Raw genomic sequence first — 26,349 nt, 5'->3', positions numbered from 1 at the left:
AGCAGCATCAGCCGGGAGGAGAGGAGGAAAAAGAGCCGAGATTGCGGCTGACGTCAGTGCTCTGAAGAGGGAGGAGGGGAGGACAGTGAATAGCCGAGATCCACACTGACGTGTGCAGGAAGCAGCAGCAGACAACAGCCGGGAGGAGAGGAGGACCTCCAGCGGGGCAGCGGTGGTTGTAAACATGTTTGTTCTACCAGTAGCCGAAAACGGAGACACTAGCTAACATTTACAAAGTGTTTTGAAGGAGGATTTACTAGGTCTTATTTTCGGGGTAGGGCTTATATTGCAGCCTGCCTCGATAATCGAGATAGGGCTGGCTTATTTTCGGGGTAGGGCTTATTTTAGGGGAAACACGGTATATGCCTTCATTCAGATGAAAGGCAGAAACCACCTCCGGTAGGAACGGCGGATCAGGTCATAAAACCACCTTATCCCTATGGATCACCAGAAAAGGGGAACGGCAAGAAAACACTGCCAGTTCAGACACCCTCTGAGCAGAGGCGATAGCCATCAAAAAGACAACCTCCTGCGACAGGTCAAGAAGCGAAATATGCCTAAAGTTCTCAAGAGGATGCTGAAGAACCGACAGAAACAAAGTAAGATCCCAAGGAGGCAACGGGACCTCCCGGGGGGAAGCCAAATGGCGAACCGCCTAAATAAAAGGCACGAATCAAAGAATGATTGGCCAACGGACGTTGGAAATACACAGCCAAAGCTGAGATCTGACACTTAAGAGTGCCCAAAGCCAAGCGTTGGTCCACTCCTGTCTGCAAGAAGGCCAGAAATCTGCCAACACCAAATGTTCTAGGATGTAGACAAAGACTCACACCAAGCAATGTACGCTTTCCAAGTACAGCGACAGACCTGCCTAGAAGTGGACTTCCTAGCCTCAAGCAAGGCAGGAATCACCGAGTCGGACAGACCCCTGTCCAACACCGGGCTTTCAACAGCAAAGCCGTTAAAGCCAGCGACTGTAAGGCAGGATGGAAGATGGGACCTTGCGACAGAAGATCTTCCCTCAGAGGAAGAGCCCACAGAGCTGCTACGTTTAGCCAAAATTACGTTGGCATACCAGGATCTCCGAGGCCAATCCGGCGCCACCAGAATTACCGGAATCCCCTCCAGCTCGATCCTGCGTAGCTGGTGAGAACAGTTTCAGTGGAGGAAATGCATAAATTAGCCTGTATGGACTCCAAGGAGCCACCAGGGTGGCCACGGCCTCGGCAAGAGGATCACGGGATAGAGCCACAAATTGTGGAACTTTCCTGTTTTGCCTGGAGGCGAACAGATCCACATCCGGGGTTCCCCACCGGAGACACAACCAGTGAAACACTTGCGAATGCAGAGACCACACACCCTGACCCAGGGTTTGTCGATACAGGTAGTCCGCCTGCCAGTTGTTTACACCGGGGATATATATGGCCGATAGGGTTGGAACATAAGTCTAAGCCCAACTCAGAATCTCGGCTGCCTCCAGAGCACCCTCGGTGCCCCCTTGATGTTTGACGTATGCCACAGCCATGACATTGCCCGACTGGACTCGGACAGGACACCCTTTGAGAATGCCCGCCCAAAGGATCAAGCACAACTTGATTCCAAGTACCCTGGACAGTCAGAGTGCCCAGCACTTCAGGTCAAGGAACAACCCTGGCCGACTGCTTTGCTCTGAGGGGTCCAAAGGAGACTGAGTCCACTTGCGATTTAGAAATCGCATATGTGAGTTTAAGGGCGTCTCTCACTGAGGATATGAAAGCATCCACCAAAGCCTTTTCCTGTGCCAAGGCCGGCGTAGAAGTATCCTCTTCTGCATCAGAAGCATCTGAATGCAGGGACGCATCCTCCAGGGTCTGCGTCGCCAGCGACCATGTCAGCCTCAGAATCTGAGGTCTGAAAGGAGACAGGTGAGGGGGTTTTAGAGAAAGCTGCTGCAATGACCTTGTCCATTTTCTTGGACATTTCTTACATGGCAGACATTAAAGACACAGCATGAGCATCAGACGCTGGCCCCAGGGATACATCAGGGGTCGCAGAGATAACTTGGAGTCCATGCTAGAAACATGGCCTAGCGGTGTATTTGCAAGTACACAGACCAGACAGGGAACGTGGAAGCACTGGAACCTGTACTGCAAGGGTTAATGAGGGAACACCTACAGGCAGGAACAAAGGCCTCCTGTAGCAGCAAAACTTTGAAGCACCACAGGTTCCAGCAAGACCGAGCCCCCCCCCCCCTCCCGCTGATCGCTGTGCACAGAATATATCAGGGAATAACTAAAGACCCTCCAGGGCCTGAAACCCCCCTGTAAATGCAGTAATGAGGCCAAGAAATAGCACTTTCCCCAGGCTAGTTAACACACCATGAGAGCAGCATGTCTGGACAGCGCGAATCAGCGTAACAAGAAACGCCCATCGAGTCCCTGCCCACTAGAGGCAGCGGCTTCCCGCTCACTAAGCATCCCCGGTCTCCAAGAAAATGGCCGCCACAGAGGCCTGCACTATAAAAAGGCGCCAGACCACAAAAAATGGCGGCGCGGGCCCAATAACATGCGGCGTCGGCCTAGTGAGGCCCGCCTTGTAACAGGCCTGGGGGTCCTGGCAGGGGTCTTCCACGGAGAAACCCCCCCCTGTAGTGGTCAGTGCAGCCCACTCACCCCCTAAGCCCCCATCCACTACCCTGCTTAGCACCCACAGGTGCCGCTACACTAAAGGAACCCCCCCCCCCCACTAAATCAGTGACCTGGGGTCCATCAGGGTAGGGAGAGGTCATGGCAGGAGGGAAGGATCCCAGGAGACCCGCATATAAAGGGGGGGGGTGAAAATCAGGAGTGGGTACCTAAAGACCTACTCACCTCAGGAGGTCGCCCATGTCCACCCCCAGGCCCGTTAACCAGACGGGGGGACAGTACTTACCAAACCACGCTGCTGGTGGGCGTCCATTTAGACAGGCAGCCTCTGCACTGCAGTGAGGGCGCTGTAGGCCGCGGGGTACGCTGCGACTCCGGCATGCCAGGTGTGTGTGTCCCAGTGCGATATCCCCGCAGGCCAGTCCCTGTCCATGGAACTATAGTCGCTGTGCAGACCCAGCGCAGAGCTACATTCGGCAAGCGCTAACTGGCACAAACTGGGAGACCTTAAGGCTCTCATATAGCCAGTCCGAAAACCAGCCAGCATATCCATCAGGAATGGGAGACAGCAGCATTAAAAACAAAATAAAAAAATCCAAGAGAAAAAAAAGGTTCCCTTTAAGGCATTTAAAAATGAAACTAGGACAAATGTCCCAGCAGGGAGCTGTTTGGCCACTCCTGAGACAAGGCAGCAAAAAACTGATAATGCAGCCGTGAGGCCGAGGGTAATAGCATGGGTGTACGCCCCCTGGGCGTGTTAAAGCCTTTGGCTCTGCCTGGTCACTCCTGGTGGGAGGAGCTATTACCAACCGCCTAAGATTTAAAACAGCAGCTACGTCCGTCAGTGGACAAAAGAGAAATATAAGATATTACTAAGGGAAGTAGAACCTGTATATCCGCCATATTTAGGGAAATGGGAGCAGGAATTAGGACGCCTCTGGAATGAGGAAAAGAGGAGGAAAGTCTTGAGATTAGCTTGCTACTCATCAGTGGATGTAAGGACAACAAATGTGCTATAAGCTTTTTGCCAGGTGGTATGTCACTTCGGAGAGGGTGCGAAGGTTCAGTGCGGAAATATTCCCGACTTGTTGGAGGGGATGTGAAACCCCTGGGACCTTTGCGCATCCTTGGTGGAAGTGCACAAAGATACAAGTTTATTGGGAGGGGATCACTAAGGTAATTTACGAGATTACAGGAGATTACATTTAGGTGGAACCATGGAGTTCTTTCACGGCACGGAGAAAAAGGTGACTGGATTAAGAATAGGCTAGTGCCACACTTATTGAATGCGGCCAAAAGCCTGATAGCGAGACTCTGGCGATCGCCAGAAGTCCAGAGTATGAGGGAATGGGTTGTAAAGGTGGAATGGGTGAGATCCATGGAGGAAATGATGTTTACAGCAGAGGACTCCCTTGGAAAATATTTTGATATCTGGGGGGACTGGCTGAAGTTCAAAAATTCTGAGGGATATATAATATGCTTGGCCTTTGAGACCAACGTCTGAGGTAGTTTAAGACGCAGAAATACCCGGGCCTTAGAGGACAGGGTCAGGGTCATGAGATTTGATGCTAAAGAGAAAGCGTATCTGTCAGGGAGGAGGAGGATAGAATAGGAGGGGATGTGGGAGTTTTTTTTTTTTTTTTTTGAGAGAGAGGATTATACTAGAAATTTTATATGAAATGTTCTGTATCAGATTGTTAAATGTGTAATGATTGTTTTTTTTAATCCTTTTTCAAAATACGAATAAAAAGTTTGTTTATATATATATATATATATAAAGATCGCTGCATGGCGATTCAAGTCATGTCTGGCCCCTCCTACCTCCCTCCGCTGCCTTCTGGGCACACAGAGGTCCCAGAAGACGGCGGGACCATTCACAAAGTGCATGCGCATTAGGAAACAGGCTGTGAAGCCACAAGGCTTCACTTTGTTTCCCTTACTACAGATGCCGGCACCCAAAGCTAACTGACGAATCGGCTAGGGGTGCCGACATCCCGGGATCCCTGGACAGGTAAGGGACCTATTCTTATAAGTTAGCAGCTACAGTATTTGTAGCAGCGGATTTATTGATTTTTTTTTTTTTTCACAGACTGGAACTCCACTTCAATAATGGAGAACTAGATAACATAGGTAATTCTAGCATAAGCTTAACACCCCAAATAAATTAAATGGTGAATTAAAAATCGATTAGCTATACATAATTGGAAATGACAAAGGGATAAATTAGGACTGCTAGACTCTCACTTCTATATACAAGAGGGAGGAATAGGACAATAATAATATATGCCGCTCCAGTAGACATCTGACGACGAAACGCATAGGACGGAGCTACGTATGCCACACGTCACTTCCGGTTTAGTGGTTCGGGCCATGGAACGCGTAAGTATTTTTTGAAGCTGAAGTGATCGGTCCGAATGGGAGTTCTCTTATACTTGCCAATGTACTATAATTGTATACTACGTCATTGGGGTCCCTATTTCTGCTTGAGCACCACAGATCTGTCATATCGGAGGGAGGCAGCTCCCAGAGTGGCTCGCTTTAGCCTGAAGGAACCCCGGACCCATAGGAACCCCCCTCTCTGTGGCTATCTACTATACACCTGGCCCAGAAGAGGGAAATAGGGTGAGAGTGTTACCTATTGGTATCACAGTTTCAGACATTTCTACCTCAGTTTTAAATATCACCACTTGCAAGGTGTTATATTTCTTTTATCTATTGTCAGTGACATATTTTAAAACACTATTGTTCACCGCCATTGTATATCACTGGCACTGCCATCAGGCATTAAATGATTTATGACACTTGTGTGCAGCTTTTTTATGATTTTATATATATATGAGCAGTCGTTTATAATATTTATTCTGCACTGAGCACTTTATTCCTAAGGGGTGTACAAATATTGTATTGTTTTTCTTTTTTTTGTGCACTACAAATAAAATATGGGCATAGGAATTTGTTCGTATTTTTTTCAATCTATAGTCCGGCCCCCAACAGTGTCCGTGTGACAGTGAACTTACCCCCTGTTTAAAAAGTTTTAGGACCCCTGGTCTAGAGGAAGGAGCACTCTGGCCAAGGCTAAGACCAGAGTCAGACCCAGATAGTCCAGCTTTGTGCCCTGAAACAGGGCAGACTTCTGAAAATTCAGAATCCATCCAAACTCCCACAGAGTGCATATGGTGATTTTCAGATTGTCCACCAGAGCAGTAGGAGACTCTGCTCGCAGAAGGAGGTCATCCAAGTAGCCCAGTACCACGATCCCCCATTGGCGTAACAAAGCTAGCACATGGGCTAACACTTTTGTGAAGACCCAAGGAACAGAGACGAGACCAAAGGGTAATGCTACAAACGGATAATGCTCCTCTCCCACGGCAAAGCAGAGGAAGCGCTGGGGACCGTCACATATTGGAATGTGAAGGTCAGCTTCCCTGATGTCGATAGAGACAAGAAAATCCCCTTGATGCAGGGATGTCACCACCGTGCGAATGGACTCCATTCTGAACTTCTGTACCCGCACAAAGCAGTTCAGCTCCTTGAGGTCCAGGATTGGACACACCTTGCCTTCCTTCCTGGGAACTGTAAACAGGTTTGAGCAAAAACTCTGAAAAAATTCCGAAGGCGGAACTAGGACAATCACCCCTTGAAGCAACAGGTCTTGTACCGCCCCAAAACAGACCCTGTAAGCGGTCCGGGGATAGGCGCAAGTTGGAAGGAAAGAACCTTGCTGGGGGAAAAGAGCGAAACTCGATCTTTTATCCGGACCGAATGACTTTGTGGACCCACTTGTCTTGTACCAGGGAAATCCACGGGTCTGGGAACCAGTGAAGACATCCCCCCACCCCTGATACGTGTGAGGGCCCACCTTCATGCTGAAAGAACCTTGTCTGCGGGTCTGGAGAAGCCGGATCTCGGCTTGCCAGACCAGGTTCTTTTGGACTCTCCAGAGGAGGCCCTGAAAAGCTACGAGCCCTTGTCAGTCGACCCTGAGGGATGAAAAAACCTATGAGCCAAGAAGGAGGGCCCACGTCTGCAACAAGGTTCCTTGCCCGTAGTAGCCTGCGGAAGAAAGGTACTCTTCCCCCTGTGAGACCTTTAATGTCTTCCATGGTAGCTCCAAATAGGCGATCTACTTAAAAGGGAAGATTAGTCAAGGCCTTTTTAGAAGACCAGCATATGAATGAAAAGACACGATGAAGGACCACTGCCGAAACAGAGAGCTGAGACACTAGGGGAGCCGCATCCAAAGAGGCATCACAGATAAACTGCAGTCCCTGGACCAGCTCAGCAGAGGCAAGGGGGAGTTGTTCTCCCTCCAGGTCATGGCATAAAAGCTTAGCCCACTCTGTCAGAGTTTGCAACACCAGGGCAATGGTGACTACCGGCCTCAGCACTGAACCAGCCAGAGTACATATTGCGGCCACAGCCTCCACCTTTCTGTCAGCCAGATCCTTTAAGGCCGGGGACTCTTAAACCGGAACCATGATTGCCTTGTTCAATCATGAAACCGGAGGGTCCACCACCGGTGGAACATTCCACTTCTTAAGAAGGGACTCCTTATAGGGGTAACGCCTATAAAATCGCTTACTGGCAGCACCACCCAGTCACCAGGCACAAGCACCGAGTGATCCTCAGCACAGAAGGAGAGAACCCCAATCAGACTCACCACCCAGCAGAAACAGACACCTGCAGCCTCCAGGATAATCTGCACTCCAAGTGCGGCAATCATGAAGTGAAAAGATCCAGGAGTAAGCACCAGGGGATGAGGAGGGGCTCCCAACGCCAAAATCGCCGCCCACAGGGGCTCCACTGTCATGGCTGCCGCTATTTTCAATAGCAAACCGCTGGACTACACAAACATGGCACACAGGCTACAGCAAAATGGCAGTTGTTTTTGTTATAGACTATATTGACCAGGCAACGCACTGACATCTTTGCTGCCATTGTGCAATAGGCTGGATGTTCAGTGTGCCCCTGTGCCTTTAAGAAGGGGTGGGCTCCCTTCAGGTATATCTGTCTACACCTGTCCATTAAATGCATGTGCTTCCATTGTTGTAGACTCTCAGAATTTAGAGTTAGGACCACAGATTTTTGATACAGTTCCCCACAAGCGTTTGATACAGTTCCCCACAAGCGCTTAATTTATAAAATAAGGTCTGCAGGTATCGACAGCAGGGTTTGCTCTTGGATACGGAATTGGCTAAAAGGCCGTGTCCAAAGGGTAGTAATAAACAGCGCATACTCAGACTGGTCTGAGGTAGTAAGCGGGGTGCCCCAGGGCTCAGTCCTGGGACCAACCTTGTTCAATTTATTCATAAACAGCATTGAGGAAGGGATCAGTAGTTCGTTATCAGTTTTTGCAGATGACACAAAATTGGCCAGGGCAATAACTGCACAGCATGAAGCAGATATCCTACAGAATGACCTGGACAAAATTACGGAGTGGGCAACGACATGGCAAATGAGGTTTAATGTGGAGAAGTGTAAGGTTTTGCACTTGGGGACCAAAAACATAAAAACACAATACACGTTAGGAGGGGAACCCTTGGGGGAATCAAAAATGGAGAAAGATCTGGGAGTCTTAGTTGATGATAGATTAGGCAACAGCATGCAATGCCAAGCGGCAGCTTCCAAAGCCAACAGAATATTAGCATGCATAAAGAAAGGGATGTATTCCAGAGATAAGACTATAATCCTTCCACTTTATAAAACTCTGGTCCGACCGCACCTGGAGTATTCTGTCCAGTTCTGGTCGCCAGTCCTCAGGAGGGATGTGTTGGAGCTGGAGAAAGTCCAGAGAAGGGCAACTAAACTGATTAGGGGGTTGGAGGACCTTACCTATGAAGAGCGGCTGCAATCGCTCGATTTATTTTCCCTGGAGAAAAGACGTCTGAGAGGGGACATGATAGCAATTTATAAATATCTTAATGGGGATCTCAGCTTAGAAGAAAAGCTGTTCATTCGAAGGAATTGCATGAGGACTCGAGGACATACAATGCGATTAGAGGAGAAGCGTTTTAACCTCAGGCAACGTGGGGGGTTCTTTACTGTTAGGGCTACAAGATTGTGGAATTGTCTACCACAAGAGGTGGTTTCTGCGGGTAGTATGGTGACTTTCAAAAGACTCTTAGACTTACATCTCAAGGATCAGGAGATTGAGGGCTATGTTAGATGATTACAGTCACACACACCTACACAGGTTGAACTGGATGGACTATTGTCTTTATTCAACCTCACCTACTATGTAACTATGTAACTATGTAAGATAATGGGGTGCCTTGACGGGGCTCTGTGGCTTACGCATGTATTTGCAAATGTGTGCAACTAAACCCCTGTTTTTAACGCGTACTGTTGGACAGGTCAATTCGGTTGGTCACAGATTGGTCGGTAAGGAGAGCTTGGAAATCTTTTTGTCTTGTTATATGCATCACCCTTCCAATGCTCCTTGCTGCAGAGACCAGTTACAGGTGTGGACAGTAACCAGTTGTTTTTGTTATAGACTATATTGACCAGGCAACGCACTGACATCTTTGCTGCCATTGTGCAATAGGCTGGATGTTCATCGTGCCCCTGTGCCTTTAAGAAGGGGTGGGCTCCCTTCAGGTATATCTGTCTACACACCTGTCCATTAAATGCATGTGCTTCCATTGTTGTAGACTCTCAGAATTTAGAGTTAGGACCACAGATAATGGGGTGCCTTGACGGGGCTCTGTGGCTTACGTATGTATTTGCAAATGTGTGCAACTAAACCCCTGTTTTTAACACGTACTGTTGGACAGGTCAATTCGGTTGGTCGCAGATTGGTCGGTAAGGAGAGCTTGGAAATCTTTTTGTCTTGTTACAGCAAAATGGCAGCCCGGCGAAGCACCATGAGGCCTCTAAGGACCCAGGAGGAATCCCAAAACCTCAAGGACAGACCCAGGCAGGACGGCGGGCCCTGGCAGGAGCCACCACAGCAGGTACAATCCCCCCCCACCCCGAACACAGACGATTTTCCGGTTGTAGTGAAAGGGTGAGAGTAAGCATCAAAGTACCTTAAAAGGCAAAAACAAGATTTTTGTAAGATCTTACTGTAAAATCTTTTTCTCTTAAGTCCATTGACAGACGCAGCCTCCATCTTCATTAGCTAAATGGGTTATACTGCCCCTGCAGTAGTCTAGGCAGGAAAAATGAAATGTACACGCCCATGGGGCCATCCCCACAGGCATAACCCACACCCCCTCTGCTCAGCAAACCAGTTTAGTTGTAAGCATTGAAGAAAAAACCAACCCCATATCAGAGGGGCGGGTGCTGAGTCTGTAAATGGACTTCAGAGAAAAAGATTTTATGGTAAAATGTTACAAAAATCTTGTTTTCTCTATCGTGCATTGACAGATGCAGCCTCCATTTTCATTAGCTGAATGGGACGTCCCAAAACAATGTAGGTATGAGGGGTGGGAAGAACGCAACCAGAAAGCAACGTAAACTCCAAGGCTAACTTAGCCCACTGGGTAACATGGAGCTCAACCAAACAACAGGAGCTCACCCAGGTTAAAGACCCCCAAGAGAAACAAAAAACATTCTCTTACGAAACAGCAGCCTGCAAAACCTTGCAGCCAAAAGAGGCATCCGAAGATGCCAACAAATCCACCTTGTAGAATTTTGTAAAGGTGTGCACAGACGACCAAGTCGTTGCCTTACAAACTTGTACAACAGAGGCCTGATGACGAAAAGCCCAAGAGGCACTCAGCGCCTCCTCCCTTCACAGGGAAAGGAGGAACCTGACCCTTGAGTGAGCAAGCCTGAACAACCATCTGCCTGATCCACCTCAAAATGGTCGCAGCAGATGCAGCCAAACCTTTGCGAGGACTGTCCTTAAGGACAAAGAGAAAGTCAGATTTTCTAAAGGACTCTTGTCAGAAAAACTTATCGCCCAAACCACATCCAAAGCAAATTCTTTGGGATGCTTAGGACATAAGGAAGGCAACACGATGTCTTCATTAAGATGAAAATCCGACACCACCTTAGGGAGAAAAGACGGATTAGGTCGGAGAACCACTGTATCCCTGTGGATCAACAAATAAGGTGAACGACAGGACAGCACCGCCAATTCAGATACTCTGCGAGCAGAAGTAATAGCCACTAGGAAGGCAACCTTCTGTGACAAGGAAAGCAGAGAAATGTCACTAATATTCTCAAAAGGAGGCTTTTGAAGAACAGAAAAAACAGATTGAGATCCCACGGGGGGTAACGGAGACGCACCCCCTGAATAAAAGTGGGAATCCAGCTATTAGTAGCTAAATGGACGTTGGAAGTAAATAGCCAAGGCCGACACCTGACCCTTGATAGTGCCCAACGCCAGGTGCTGCTCAACCCCTTTTTTTAAAAAGGCCAAAACCCTAGCTATAGAAAACAAGCGAGGGCGCAGCTTCAGCGATTCACACCATGAAATATACGATTTCCACGTACGATGATAGATCTTCCTTGACGTTGACTTCCTGGCCTTCAAAACGGTAAGACTTATCGAGCCAGAAAGGCCTCTATCCCTCAACACTTTGCTTTCAACAGCCAAGCCGTTAAAGCCAGTGACCGTAAAGCAGGATGGAAGATCGGTCCCTGAGACAGCAGATTTTCCCACAGAGGAAGTCTCCATGGAGGATCTACGATAATTTTTACCAGTTCTGCGTACCAAGATCACTAAGGCCAGTCTAGTGCCACCAGAATGACCGGAATGCCTTCCACCACCACCTGGCGAAGAAACCTTGCCAGGAGTATGAGCGGAGGGAAGGCATAAATCAGCCGATACTGGCTCCAAGGAGCCACCAGAGCGTCTGATGTCGGCCAGAGGATCCCGAGACCTGGACACAAACCTCTGGACTTTTCTGTTGAGGCGAGATGCAAACAGATCCACCTCCGGAGCCCCCCACCGGGCACACAGGAGGTGAAACACCTCTGGATGAAGGGACCATTCTCATTGATCCAACACCTGACTCAGGTTATCCGCTTGCCAATTCTCCTCACCCAGGATGTGGACTGCGGCAAGAGCTGGAACATTGGCTTCCGCCCAAACGAGAATCTCGGCCACCTCCTTGGCCGCCAGGACACTCTTGGTGCCCCCTTGAGGATTGATGTAGGCCACAGCCGTGGCATTGTCCAACTGTATCCAAACCGGAGAACCGCGTAGCCGGCTCGTCCAGTGGAACAGGCAAAGCTTGATCGCTCTGAGCTCCAGAATGTTGATCAGCAAGGAGGACTCTGACGCCCAAATCCCCTAGGCACAGAGCTTCCCCAGCACTGCACCCCAGCCTGACATGCTGGCCTTCCGTGGTGACCACCGTCCAGAACAGTGGCAGGAAGGCACACAAAGCAGGAGACCGGATCCACCAGGTTAGGGTCAACTTTGTGAGAGGACTCAAACAAATCTTCCAGTCCAATGAGGGTCCCTGTGCCATTTTGCCAGAATCTCTTTCTGCAGAGGCCTGGAATGAGACTGAGCAAAAGGAACCGCTTTGAAGGTCGACACCATCAGACCCAGGGCCCTCATGCAGGTCCCCAGGGAGGACTGACCGGCTTCCACCAGCAACCTGATCGCCCTTTGCAACTTCTGAAGTTTGTCCAAGGGGAGAAAGACCTTTGCACGAGCGGAGTCGAGAGTCAGCCCCAGATAAGGGACGCGTAAGCATGGTGATAAAGTAGATTTCTTGAAATTGATCGTCCGCCCGAATTCTTGAAGGGTCTGAACTGTAATAGAGATGTTGTCCAACAGATCCGAATGAGAGTCTGCTCGCAACAGGAGATTGTCCGGATATCCCAAAATTTAGATTCCTCTCTGACGTAACAAGGCCAGCACAGGGGCCAGGACCTTGATAAAAACTCTGGGAGCAGAGGCGAGACCAAAGGATAACGCCACAAATTGAAAATGCTCCTCTGCCACCACAAAGCGGAGGAATCGCTGATGTCCCTCCAATATGGGAACGTGGAGATACGCATCCTTGATATCGATGAAGGCCAGAAAATCCCCAATTCAAGGATGCCACCACTGACCGAATGGACTCCATTCGAAAATTATGCACCCGCACAAAGCAGTTCAGAGCCTTGAGATCCAGGATTGATTGGACGCACCTTGCCCTCCTTTCTAGGCACTGTGGACAGGTTTGAATAGAAACCTTGAGAGCGTTCCTGTGAATGAACTGGCACAATCACTCCTTGAGCCAGGAGGTCCTGCAAAGCTTCCCGAAGATCTTTCAAACGCTGTGGAGACAGGTGAAGATTTGACTTAAAAAAAAAACCTGTCCCCCGACCGGGACCAAAATTCGATTTTGTACCCGGAACAATTCAGTTTGCAGCCCATTTGTCTTGAACAAAGGAAGTCCAGGATTCCTGAAAGAAGCACAGACGTCCCCCCACCCCAGAAATTGGTGAGGGCACCCCTTCATACCGAAGAGGACTTGTCCGCAGCACCGGACTGATTGTTCTTGGACTCGCCCCAGTGCTTCTTAGACCCTCTCGAAGCTCTGAAAGGCTTACCTTTTTCTTGTGCCCCAGGGGCACAAAAAAAACATCTATGAGCAGTAAAGGAAGGATCCTGCTTAGCACGAAGTGTTTTACCTTAAGAGGATTGAGAAAGAAGAGTATTCTTCACGCCAGTTAGACCCTAGATCAACTCATCCAGTGAGTCGCCAAACAAACACTCTCCCAGAAAAGGCAGATCCATCAGGGCTTTCTTGGAAGCTTGGTCAGCCGACCAGCAATTCAGCCAAACCATGCGCCGTAGGGCAATCCCCACAGTCGAAACTCTGGCCACCAGGGGAGCCGCATCCAGGGACCATCACACAGGAACACCAGGGCCTTGGCCATCTGCTTCACAAGTTCCATCAGGGTCCAAGTTCCCTTTCAGAACCCTAATCCATGCCGTAACTGTCTGCGATACCAAAACATACACAAAGAGGGGTTTTAAAATGGAACCCGCCAACACGTGAAGATGGCGAGAAAGGGATTCCACCCTCCTGTCCACCGGATCAGCAAAAACTGGGGCACAGGCACAATGGTAGATTTGTTCAACCTGGAAATAGAATGGCCCACCTTAGGTGGCACCGCCCAACAATTGGAGACCTGATCAGGAAAAGGATACCAGCGTTTAAATCGTTTTAGCACAACTAGCACGTGCTTAACGCGCCACCGTTGGTCATTCACAATATCATGAAAAGTCTCGGGACAGGGAAAAACTTTGCCAGACTTTTGGGTCTTGCGAGAGCCAAAGGCCGATCGCGCTTCCCACCGCTGATCGCAGCGGTCTGCAGAGTCCCCCTTAAATATACACTAACAGCAGATGCTGCAGGTATATGCCCACAAGGACCCCAGTACTGTACCACCTCCAGAGAGAACCCTCCTGAACGCCCTGTAGCAGGAAGAAGAATCACAGGAAGTGACCTCGGCCTGGATGTAAAAGGTCATGCTGCTAGTGCAGTTAAATAGGACTGCCAGGAATGGTTGCCAATGCATTTTAATAATAGGAATCTCAGAGAAAATGGCTGCTCCATACAACTCACTGGGAAAAATATACACATTGCCCACACTTAAGATGGCGGCGCCCACGGCATGCCATGCGGCCAGGGACCCCCACAGGGAAGGCCTCAAGGATCTACAACAAGACCCAGCAAGCAACAAGGTACTAATGCCACCCCCCTCAAGACGCCAGGCACCACAGTTACATTGCCCCTCGTGGGGGCGGGAGAGGGAGACAGGGCACAGATACCCAGGTGCAAGGTACCCGACAGGCCAGGGGGATCTTTTAGGAAGTACAGGTCCTATTATCCCCAGGAGAGGGCCCACATCCCCCCCAAGGCCACCAGGGGCAAGGGGGGGGTCACATTTACTCACCATACCATGGACCAGGTGGGCTCCGCTCCGGGCAGACCTCTCATCCGAAGTGGGGGTGCTGCCAGCCGAGGGGTACACTGTGACTCAGGGCATTCGAGGGCATTGCGTCCTGGCGAGTCAACCACTCGCAGGCTCGTCCCCATCCGGGAAAGGGGCACCGTCATGGCGAGGCCTAGTGCGGGACTATAATCTGCTCACACTCGTAGGCCAGGCTGGGGGGACCATAAGGATCTAGATTATCCAGTGCGAAACCCCAGCTGGCATTGCTTGCAGATCACCAGGAGAATCCCCCTGAACACTAGCTAGAAAAGTTAGTAAAGAGTAAAAAGAAATAAAACAAAATATTCTGAAAAGAATAAAAAACTGAGACCGGAGTCCCAGCAGGAAACCTAGGTCCTACTCCTCCTTTAGGCAGGAACAAACTGGTTTGCTGAGCAGAGGGAGTGTGGGTTATGCCTGTGGGGACGGCCCATGGTTATGTATATTTAAATTTTTTTCCTGCCTAGACAACCCCTGCAGGGGCAGTATAAAACATTCAGCTAATGAAGATGGAGGCTGCGCCTGTCAATGGGCGATAGAGAAATGGGGGTAACTGTGGTCCTCCAGCTGTTGTGGAACTACATGTCCCATGAGGCATTGCAAGACCTACAGTTACAAGCATGACTCCCAGAGGCAGAGGTATGATGGGACTTGCAGTTCCACAACAGCTGGAGGGCTGCAGCTGCCCACCCGCTAAAAGGGCTCTAGGCAGAAGTGTTATTAAAGTGTGCGACCAGTGATGTGATGTAACAAAACACGTTTATTCAGTATCAGTCAGAGAAACAGGGAGACCCTGTCTTACTGTACAAGTTGCTGGATGGTATACAAGGGGCAGACTTTGCCTGTCATGGTGGGGATACTCCCAAAGGGATCTTCAGGGACTGGAATTCATAGTGATGGACCTGGACCTATATAGCACTCTGCGGCTATTAATGCACTGCACCAAATGCAAAGGTGAGCGCTTATGCAGGATCAGTGACCAAAACAACATTACAGGCCATCCTCACAGTGTGGTGTTTGGGTACTGCTTGCAAGGTTTCCTGAGGTTGCCCTAATCTAGAAACACTGCTTCTATGCTGACATTTATATACAAAGAAAAATAAACTAGTTAAGCTATGGGTGATTTTCTCCGTAAAGGAGAATAGGTCCATCACCTTTAGACAATAGCACAAAACTAAGGACTCATGGAGTGGGGTAGAGTTAAAAGGGGGGCAACTAGGGGGCATATTCTCCAAAATGTTGCCAATGTCCATTCAGCTAAAGGTACATGCCTATAACCCATGGTGCATACATATTGTATCCTGTACTGTACAATTACAGCAGTATTAAACACAAACGGGTATTATTATGCAGCTTACCAATTCATAGATGTGATTGCTGCATTTGTTTTATTTTTTAGGCTTTCTTTCCTCTAATTTTATCTGGTGATCCAGCCACTAAGTGTGTTGTTTTTCAAAAGAACAAAGTAGATCCAGATGTATCGGTTTATAGGGAGGATACAAAGCATTTACCACTGAGAGGTGTGCTTACAATGGCTAGCTTGTATTTATTCCTCTAAAACCTTTATCCCAAAGAAATAAAACTTGGCTGTAACTGCTTATAAAGTATTGGCTGGAGTTTGGCTTCAATTTGTTAGTGTACTTAAATCTGCTAGTATATCTAACACTTCCCTCCCCCGATTAACAATGCTGCTGTGCAAAGGGGCCCATTGTGCTCCTTTATCCAGAGTGGGGGAATTCTAATACAGGAAGTGTGTTAATGGCCAGATCACCAGGTAAAAAACGAGTGGAAAAAAAGCCTTAAAAAAAAAAAAAAGTAAACAGTCACCAAATCTAATGTTTGGTAAGCTGCAATAGTTTACATTTTTGGTTATGTATTTAATATCACTTTAAGATGAGCATTTTTAGAACACCCATTTGCTCATATATATAAGAAAAGTTAATCTAATCAATCACCTGAGTGCAACCTTCAACGACTTGGCTCCATGATACTTGGCGTTGATGGCAAGAGCGTCCTCCAGAAATCGCAGGGATAGGTCATACTCCATTACTCCGTGTAGCACCAAGCCAATGTTACTCTGCCGAGACACGGAACGCAAATCTGGCTTAGCATTAAAATTACAAGACTACACAGAGTTATTTTCACAAACATGATTTGAAGACAATTTGTGTCTTGTTCCACCTATGTGTCATTGCATCACAATGTTCTAGCACAAGAAAAAAAACTCTTTGAGTGAAGTGGAATGACAGACACACCAATGCCACAAAGTAGCAAATATACCTCCTGTGGAATGCTATACTTACATCTAAAAGTGCCATTTCTGGATGCCCTTCTCCAAATACAAGCAGCATGAGATAACGAGCCCTGTACAGCAGATTTAACGCAGTGGAGAGCTGGTTATTTGCGAAACAGTACAGTGCTAGATGCATCTACAACAAAACACATATGAATGTCAGCCAACACAACAGAATACAAAGTATGAGATGGTGGCTGGTAATGGAAAAGGCGGCCAGAAGGCTGGTTCCATGTTACACTTACATATTCCTGAATGGTGCTGGGATGTTCAATACTCAGTATTCTTTCACTCATTAGAACTGCTTTCTGTTGGTTGCTTAAGGCCTTTAAAGACAATGCACAAAGTAACATTTATACAATAATATGCTGAAAAACAAACTTCATATATTGAAAAACAAACTGTTTTGCATTTTAAGCAGGAGATTCTGGTGTCACAAGGCAGATTTTTGTGCATCACTAAGAGCAAGCATATGTTTCCTATATAACTGGATCAGCAAGTAGAAGAGCTTGTTATCCAGTGAATATTTTGAGATACCTTTTTGTGATACATTGGAAAAACTTTTAAAAACAGTTGCCTTTTTCCCCTCCATACAGTCAAGTAGAAAGTCAGGTCCCTGTAGCAAGTGATTGCACTTTAATATGGATCAATCATGTCCCACTATTCGCTTTTGCAGAACTCCATGTTCTGTTAGGGTAGGTACAAATTGGGTGACTGGTATTCATTAGCATGGATAATAAATAGAGAATACATTTGGAACTCAGGAAAATGGCTAAATACACAGTTGAAAGAGTTCTAGGATTATGGTTTACCTGCAAAAGGATGTCAGCCCGTTCTTATGCTACACACTTTTGCTAGTCTTTGAAATCACACGGCTGCTTCCTGGTTTAGCAATAATTCTTCCTTCTCACTAGACAGAGATGATTATGCTAATCCCTGTCCAATGAGGGGCCTAGAGGCAGAAGTAATGAGGGAAGCTTTACGGTTGAATCAGAAAAAGGCATTGCCAGTCTGACTGTGCAAAGTGGCAAATGTGTAGAAATCACAATATAGGCTCTACAAATTCTTTGGGAGTTAAAACAGTAAAAATGGATTTTTGTAAAATCTTACCGTAAAATCATTTTCTCTTAAGCTCATTGGCAGACGCAGTCCTCTTGATTAATATCAAATCGGGTTATACTGCCCTCTACAGGAGTAGGACACTAGGCAGAAGGAAAACGTTCTGGCCACCCCTTAGGGGCAGTCCCAGAGGGTATTATCCTCTCTCTCCCTGCTACAGGATGTCAGTTATGTCACAAAGCAGTGTCAGAGAATTTAACCCAACCCAACTCAAAAGTAGAGGGGCGGGTACTGCGTCTGTCAATGAGCTTAAGAGAAAAGGATTTTACGGTAAGATTTTACAAAAATCAATTTTTCTCTGTCGCTCATTGACAGACGCAGTCCTCTTGATTAATATCAAATCGGGACGTCCCAAAGCGGTGCCACAAATGAGGGGTGGGATAACAGAAATCAAAATTTAAATCCAGAAGGCCCAACCGGTGCCGACTAGAAGTCTTAAAGGCTCATCAAACCAAAGGATGAGACTCAACTGAAAATCCAACAGAAAAAAACCCTCGAGGTAGACCAACGGTCTCCTCAAATTGCGGCCTGCAGAACCTTGCGGCCAAAAGAGGCATCCGCCGATGCCATCACATCAACTTTATAAAATTTTGTAAAGGTATGAACCGACGACCAGGTAGCCGCCTTGCAAACCTGGACCACTGACGCCTGATGGCGGAAGGCCCAGGAAGCACTAAGCGCCCTAACAGGGAATGGAGGATTCCGACCCTTAATTGAATAAGCCTGTACCACCGTCTGTCTGATCCATTTGGAGATAGTCGCGGCAGACGCAGGCAACCCCTTTTTGGGGCCATCTGTGATCACAAAAAGTGAATCAGTTTTACGAAACGAGTCCGTAGTTTTCAGGTATACCCTGATTGCCCGAACCACATCCAAGGAATGCAACGCAAACTCCCGAGGATGACTGGGCTTAGGACACAGGGAAGGCAATACAATGTCCTCATTCAGATGAAACTCTGAAACCACCTTAGGAAGGAAGGATGGATTCGGACGAAGAACCACCTTATCCCTATGAACCACCAGATATGGGGAACGACAAGATAATGCGGCCAGTTCTGACACCCTGCGTGCAGAAGTAATGGCCACCAAGAAGGCCACCTTCTGGGATAACGTAAGCAAGGGAATCTCCCTGATATTTTCAAAGGGAGGTTTCTGAAGAACCGTCAACACCAAATTAAGATCCCAGGGCGGTAAGGGCGCGCGCACTGGCGGAGCCAAGTGCCGCACCCCCTGGATGAAATTCCGCACCAAGGAATGGGTAGCCAAAGGTTTCTGAAAGAAAATTGCCAACGCTGAAACCTGACCCTTGACAGTACTCAAGGCCAGCTTCTGCTCAACCCCCTGTTGTAGAAAAGCCAAGATTCGGGTCACCGAATAGGCACGTGGAGGGAATCCAAAGGATTCACACCACGCAATATAAGACCTCCATGTGCGATGATAGACTTTTCTAGAAGTCGCTTTCCTTGCTTTAATTAAAGTAGGAATAACTGAAGTGGACAATCCCTTGTCCTTCAGCACCTGAGTCTCAATAGCCAGGCCGTTAAAGCCAGCGATTGTAAAGCAGGATGGAAGATCGGTCCCTGAGACCGCAGATCCTCCCTGAGAGGAAGTCTCCAAGGAGCGTCCGCGACCAGCCTGACGAAGTCGGCGTACTCGGGTCGACGAGTTCAGTCCGGAGCTACCAGGATAACCGGAATTCCCTCCACCTCTATCCTGCGAAGAAGCTTCAGCAGCAACTTGAGAGGAAGGAAGACATACAGTAGCTGATACTGTCCCCACGGGGCGACCAGCGCGTCTGCTGCGTTCCTTCGAGGATCTCGGGAGCGGGCTACAAACCTCCGCGCCTTCCTGTTGAGCCGAGCTGCCAACAGATCCACCTCCAGGGTGCCCCAATGAAGGCATCGCTGGTGAAATATCTCTGGATGAAGAGGCCATACCCCTTGATCCAGAATCTGACGGCTGACATAATCTGTCTGCCGATTTTCCATCCCCGGAGTGAATACCGCGGGGAGAGCCGGAACAAACCGTTCCGCCCAATGAAGAATGCTGGCCACTTCTATGGCCGCCAGGGCACTCTTGGTGCCCCCTTGGTGATTGACATAAGCCACGGCCGTGGCCTTGTCCGACTGAATCCAAACCGGGTTGCCCTGGAGCTGCTCGGTTCAGTAAATCAGACAAAGTCTGATCGCTCTCAGTTCCAATACATTTATCGGTAACCTGGATTCTATCGGAAGAAATTACTTCGACTGGCTGAGCATCGGAGACCGAAGCCACCAGACCAGAGAATCCCTGGTCCACTCGCTCAACCGGATCCGATTGTCCAGAGAATCGGGATTCCGATTCCATCTGAAAAGAATCTCCTTTTGGGGAATTCGGGTATGCGACTGGGCATACGGTACTGCCTCTAAGAAGGCCACCATCAGTCCCAGGGCCTGATCGTTCAATCTCCTGGTGGGAACTAGGAATGATCTTTTGAAAAAGTGAAGAAAACGTTCTGCTCAAGGAGCGGGAACTGCCGCTCCCTGTTGCATCAAGTCCATTACTGCTCCCCGCAAAGCTTTTAAGCGATCCGGGGATAGTCGAATATTGGAAGGGAAGAATCGCACCGGTAGAAGTGATCGAAACTCGATCTTGTATCCCGACCGTATGACCCCGCGAACCCCTTTGTCCGGGATTCTGGAAAGCCATGGATCCGGAAACCGGTGAAGACGTCCCCCTACCCCAGAGATGGGTGGGGGCGCACCTTCAGGCTGTCTTATCTTCAGGTTTGGCTGAGTCGGGCTTTTGTTTACCCGACCAGCGCCCTCTGAAACCCCCTGAAGGGGCTTTGGAGGACTTTCCCTTATCGCCCGCCCAGGTGGAACGAACAAACTTCTTATGAGCGGAAAAGGAAGGTCCTCGCCTGTTACGAGGTCCTTTACCTTTAGCAGTCTGTGGTAAAAAAGTGCTCTTACCCCCAGTGAGATCCTTTATAATCTCATCCAAGGTGGCCCCAAACAGGCGATCCCCCTGAAAAGGAAGATTAGCCAAAGTCTTTTTGGAACCTTGATCCGCCGACCAGCACTTTAACCACAACTCGCGTCTGAGGACCACTGCTGAAGCAGATGCATGCCCTAGCAAGGGAGTGGCGTCCAGAGCGGCGTCACAGATGAACTGTAGCCCTTGGATAATCTGCTCCAGCAAATCTGATACTGCCGGGGGAATGCTTCTCCCCTTTATGTCCCGGCGTAACAATTTGGTCCATTCTGTCAATGTTTGTGAAACTAAACCAATGGCAATCACTGGCCTAAATAGTGACCCTATCAGGGAAAAAATGGAGCGGGATTCCGCTTCCACTTTTCGATCCACCGGATCCCTAAAGGACGGAGCGTCCTCCAACGCGATAACAGTGGCTTTATTTAGTCTGGAAATTGGTGGGTCCACCACTGGTGCAGGGTTCATACACATTTTCACCAATGAAATTCCATGACTTTTCCATGACTTCACGTAAATATTCATGACCTAATGTTTCATGAAATGTCTATGTATACGTGTTAAATAAGAAGAAAATCTATGTCACACCCAGCATATTTTTACTAATATAAATGACAAGCTTTGTAGTGTACAGTGGAATATGAAATATTTATTTAAATAACGCTTGCACAGTAACAAGGTTTCATAACATAAACCCTGAGAACCGCTTAGAAATGGATTAACGTAAGGTGCAGGCGGACTGGTATGGATGGCACAGACAGTGAGATGCACAAAATGCAGCACAGTAATCTTTTTAGGCCCAAGCCACAGTCATGAGGTGCAGGCGGACTGGTATGGATGGCACAGACAGTGAGATGCGCAAAATGCAGCACAGTAATCTTTTTAGGCCTAAGTGACAGTCATTATAAGGTGCAGGCGGACTGGTATGGATGGCACAGACAGTGAGATGCACAAAATGCAGCACAGTAATCTTTTTAGGCCCAAGCCACAGTCATTATAAGGTGCAGACGGACTGGTATGGATGGCACAGACAGTGAGATGCACAAAATGCAGCACAGTAATCTTTTTAGGCCTAAGCGACAGTCATTATAAGGTGCAGGCGGACTGGTATGGATGGCACAGACAGTGAGATGCACAAAATGCAGCACAGTAATCTTTTAGGCCCAAGCAACAGTCATGAGGTGCAGGCAGACTGGTATGGATGGCACAGATCTGATGGTGCACAAATGCGGCACTTACTTTTGGGAGAAAGAACAGTGGTGCTCCTGCTTGCCCAAATAAAGCTGTTCAGGTGGCAGACATGAAGGTGCAGCTGGACAAAATGCGGCGCTTACTATTCTTAGGCCAAACCTAACAGTCCCATGAGGCAGAAAAGAGTTCTCACAGAAAGGCGACTCAGGATTGGATGCTTAATTATTTATTTACATTTATTTTTAACATGCCCTACGGTCGGTCACTGGCCAGCAGCAGCCGAGGAAATGATCGTGCACCAATGACAGGCAGCGGGGAGGGCCGGGCCGCGGTTTGCCTGGATGTGACTGGCCAGCAGCAGCAAACCAATCACAGGCAGCGGAAGCGTCACTGGAGAGCGGGCCGGCCGCATGAACGTGATGACGCGGGGGTGCGGTAACTGAAACGGTTACCGCCCCCTTCCGCATCATCATCACGTTCATGTGGCCCGCCCTCCAGTGACGCTTCCGCCGCCTGTGATTGGTTTGCTGCTGCTGGCCAGTCACATCCAGGCAAACCGCGGCCCGGCCCTCCCCGCTGCCAGCGATTGGTGCTTAGTGCATGATCTACTCCTCGGCTGCTGCGGACCCGGAAATCAATGTGCACAAACACATAAAATAAAATAATTCATTTGCAATAAAAGTTTTAAGCATCCGCTCCCCCCGCCGCTCCCCCCCGCTCCTCCCCAGATTTCCATGACTTTTCCAAAACATTTCTAAAATCGTACTTTTCCATGACCTTTCCAGGCCTGGAAAGTGTCATCTCAAAATTCCATAACTTTTCCAGGTTTTCAAGGACCGTACGAACCCTGCTGGTGGTACCGTCCATTTTTTAAGGAGGGATTCCTCAAACGGATAGCGCCTAGCAATGCGTTTGGAAATAGCAGGGGTTCGTTTTGGACAATCCCATTCTTCTTTAATTAGATTACCAAAACATTGGGGCAAGGGAAAATCCTTCGCCATTTTGGTAGGCTTGCTGGTACCAAAGGGAATTTCAGTGTCAGCTACCTCTGCCGGTGTAACCTCAAGACTTAAGGTTTCTCGGACAGACATGACTAGTGCGTCCACCAAAGCTTCTTCTTGTGCTATGGCGGAGGCAGAAACGTCCTCCTCACTGTCTGAGGAGACAGCAGCCCCAGAAGAGGGACCTGCAGCTGCAGTGACCAGCTCAGAATACGTATCTGAAGTGTCAGATGAAATAGGGGTAGGCGGGGGTCGCTTCCTTGACCTCCGTCCCTGACAAGCCACCTCCACCCGGGATACCAAAGACTCCAAAACTGCTGATAATGCATCAATCACAAGTGGGGTACTGGAGGGTCCTGCGGCCACCTCGAGGGGATCAGGTGGGGATACATGTGTGGCAGGGTCCATGATTATTCAAGACACTTGCCAGCAAACAAAAAAATAATTGCAAAGAAAAAAACTTTTTTTTTTTTTCGTAGTCCCCCAGCCCAACAGCGCCCCTCAGTGTTACCTGCTTGGACCCCACAGAGAGAGAGAGAGAGAGAGAGACCCCAAGGCTCACCACCTGATGCACAGAAGTTTCTATCAACCTGCTCCCAGCACTGTCTGTTACAGACAGGAAGTCTTTGGCTCGTTTTCCTGGGTAAAAGGAGACGGCTCCGCCCCTTTACACGCCTTCCGGCGCCTCCCATACTACTCCTCGAGGTGTTTGGTCATCTCCAAAATGGCCGCCCCCATGCTGGAGACACGAGGCTACGCCAAGATGGCGGCCCCGCGCGGCCTGCGGGAAAATGGTGGCGGCCTGTGGAAAGATGGCAGCGGCCTGCTGCGGCCTGCGGAAGGTAGTCATCGGCCTGTGCGGCCTGCGGGAGGTGTACGGCCTGTGGGAGGATGGCAGCCTGCGGATGGCGGTAGTCCAGGCACAGGCATCGGCCTGTATTGCACCTTGTGTATCAGGTAAGATGCCATCACCCTCTTACATGGCCATCCTAACAGTAATGCCAGCCACTGACTTCAGTCATGGTCCCTTACAGTGCCCCTCATAGTGACTTCCGATTGTCAGCTCCCAAACCAAGCCTTCTGGTTCCTATTCACTAAATCACCCTCAAGAGGGGGATCTGTGACACCTGTTATAGGATAGGGGGGGGGATCCAGGATTATAAAGGTCCGGTCATCCCAGGGAGGGGCCCGCGTCCACCCACAAACCCGACAGGGGGAGAGGGGGAGCATTTTACTCACCATACCGGAACAGACGGGCGCCAACTCCTGACAGAACCCCTCTCTACCGAGGTGGGGGGGCTGTCGACCAATACGGACGCCATGACCCTACTGGTCGTCGGCGTCCAGGCGAGATGTTTAACTCGCAGGGTCAGTCCCTGTCCAGTGGGACTATGTCGCGGCCGACCCAGCGCGGAGCTAGGGCCTGCACGCGCTCGTAGGCTGACTGGGGTGACCACTGGATCTCAACATCCAGCCCGTCGCCCAGTTTCAGCATACTTGCTTGAAGATCTCACAGGAACAACTGGAGAAAAAAGCTGCCTAAAAAAAATAAAAAAATTTTTCTAAAAAAATCTTGCCAGGACCAAAGATCCCAGCAAGGAACTTAGGTCCTTACTCCTAACTAGACAGAAAAAAACTGACATCCTGTAGCAGGGAAAGAGAGGATATACCCTCTGGGACTGCCCCTAAGGTGTGGCCAGAACGTTTTCCTTCTGCCTACTGTCCTACTCCTGTAGAGGGCAGTATAACCCGATTTGATATTAATCAAGAGGACTGCGTCTGTCAATGAGCGACAGAGAAACATATATGTATATCAACTGTGTATTTAGAAATCTACCTGGTGTTTAGCTTTATTGTTTTACAAACACAAGTACCTGTGTAATAATTGCCTTGGAACAGAACATGTAGCATTGGGGTGCATGAAGTGGAAGGTAGACAAAATAGAATTTACTGAACTAAGAGTGACTTGAGCCAGAGACTAATTAATCATCTCACTTTATAGTCCAGAAACAAACAGGCAGCTTCTCAAGGGGTGTTTCCTTGCAATGCAGCTTTCTGCATGTCCATAAGAAGGATACCCATCTAGTTCATCTACTGGCATGTAGGGTCTTGCAAAGTTTTGCCATATTTACATCAGATTCTGTGTCTTCCAGCATAAACATTTAGGGATAATACGTGCACACATGCTCTTCCTAATTTAACCAGGAGCTAGTATTGTACAAGTGACAAGTACCACAGAATGATACATTAGGAACAATCGTTTACCTCTGTATAGTCGCCCATGATGTAGTTGAGTCGGGCAAGCAGCCGTAGGCAGGCACAGATCTCTACGTGCATGGCACCATACACGTTGTTAAACAAATTTAAGGCTTCGTTTATTAATTCGCACCCTTCCTTTAGGAAACCTACAAATCATGAAATGGATATACAAATAAGAAAGAAATAAAACAGCAATAAATAAAAAAAGGATATCCTTAGAAGAAAGGCTAAGAATATTTTTCATTTCTAGGGGGAAAACAAGTCCACCTAGAAAAAAGGGAACCGCACCATACAAATGATAATCATACAATATACATCTTTATAGACACAATATGTCTCACAAAATTCTGATGTGACTTTCACATTTTACGAGCTTGCAGCATCTCTCTTCTATGATCATATTTAATTTACAAATCTGAAGATTCTTCTGTTATTAAAGAGGAGCTTCAATCTCCCCACGAAAAACTAAGTCAGCAGGTACAAATACTGTAGCTGCTGACATTTAATACAAGTACACTTACCTGTCCAGGAGTCCAGCACTGCCCTCACTGGGCTTCAAGTACCCAGTGTCGGCATGCTAAGGGAAACCAGCTTCGAAGCCTTGCCGCTTCACACTGCACTTTGTGAATGGTCCTACAGTCTTCTAGGAACTGTGATGTGTCCCAGAAGGTTGTGGGCGAAGGGGGGGTGAACTTTAACTCAGATCGCTGCGGCGATCAAGGCAGAAGTAGGAGCAGGTACCTGTCAAATCCAGGTACCCACTCTACCTCCAAAAAAACAAGTGCCAAATGGTAAAGAAGAGAGTGAGGGAGGGAAACAAAACAGAAATTCACCCAAAAGGTGAAGTACTGCTTAAGGTGCATTATAAGGCTGTCAATATTTCTATTGGGATGTCATCAATTATATGGGAAACAACATAGCGAGTCTATTGATTTCAATCAGTCTGCACTGCACAAAATTTCACTGCCAAATCCTGACAAAGTAAATTCCACATGTA

At 48.4% G+C, this 26,349-nt stretch overlaps 1 protein-coding gene across 2 annotated transcripts in view; it reads right to left on the bottom strand.

Annotated features, from left to right (window-relative positions):
- CLUH (clustered mitochondria homolog) overlaps nt 1-26,349 on the bottom strand; it is a 256,366-nt gene that overhangs the window by 32,307 nt on the left and 197,710 nt on the right. For both annotated transcript variants that reach the window (XM_082246213.1, XM_082246212.1), the window contains exons 19-22: nt 25,359-25,498; nt 17,055-17,135; nt 16,820-16,945; nt 16,472-16,593 (exon numbers count right to left, since the gene is read on the bottom strand). In XM_082246213.1, the coding sequence (XP_082102339.1) occupies nt 16,472-16,593; nt 16,820-16,945; nt 17,055-17,135; nt 25,359-25,498 (469 nt within the window). The remainder of the gene's footprint in view (nt 1-16,471; nt 16,594-16,819; nt 16,946-17,054; nt 17,136-25,358; nt 25,499-26,349) is intronic.

This window comes from Pelophylax lessonae (assembly GCF_965119305.1).
Source record: "Pelophylax lessonae genome assembly, chromosome: 2".
Taxonomy (NCBI): domain Eukaryota; kingdom Metazoa; phylum Chordata; class Amphibia; order Anura; family Ranidae; genus Pelophylax; species Pelophylax lessonae.
Note: the sequence above shows the minus strand (reverse complement) of the source record. Positions and strands in the feature narration are given on the sequence as shown.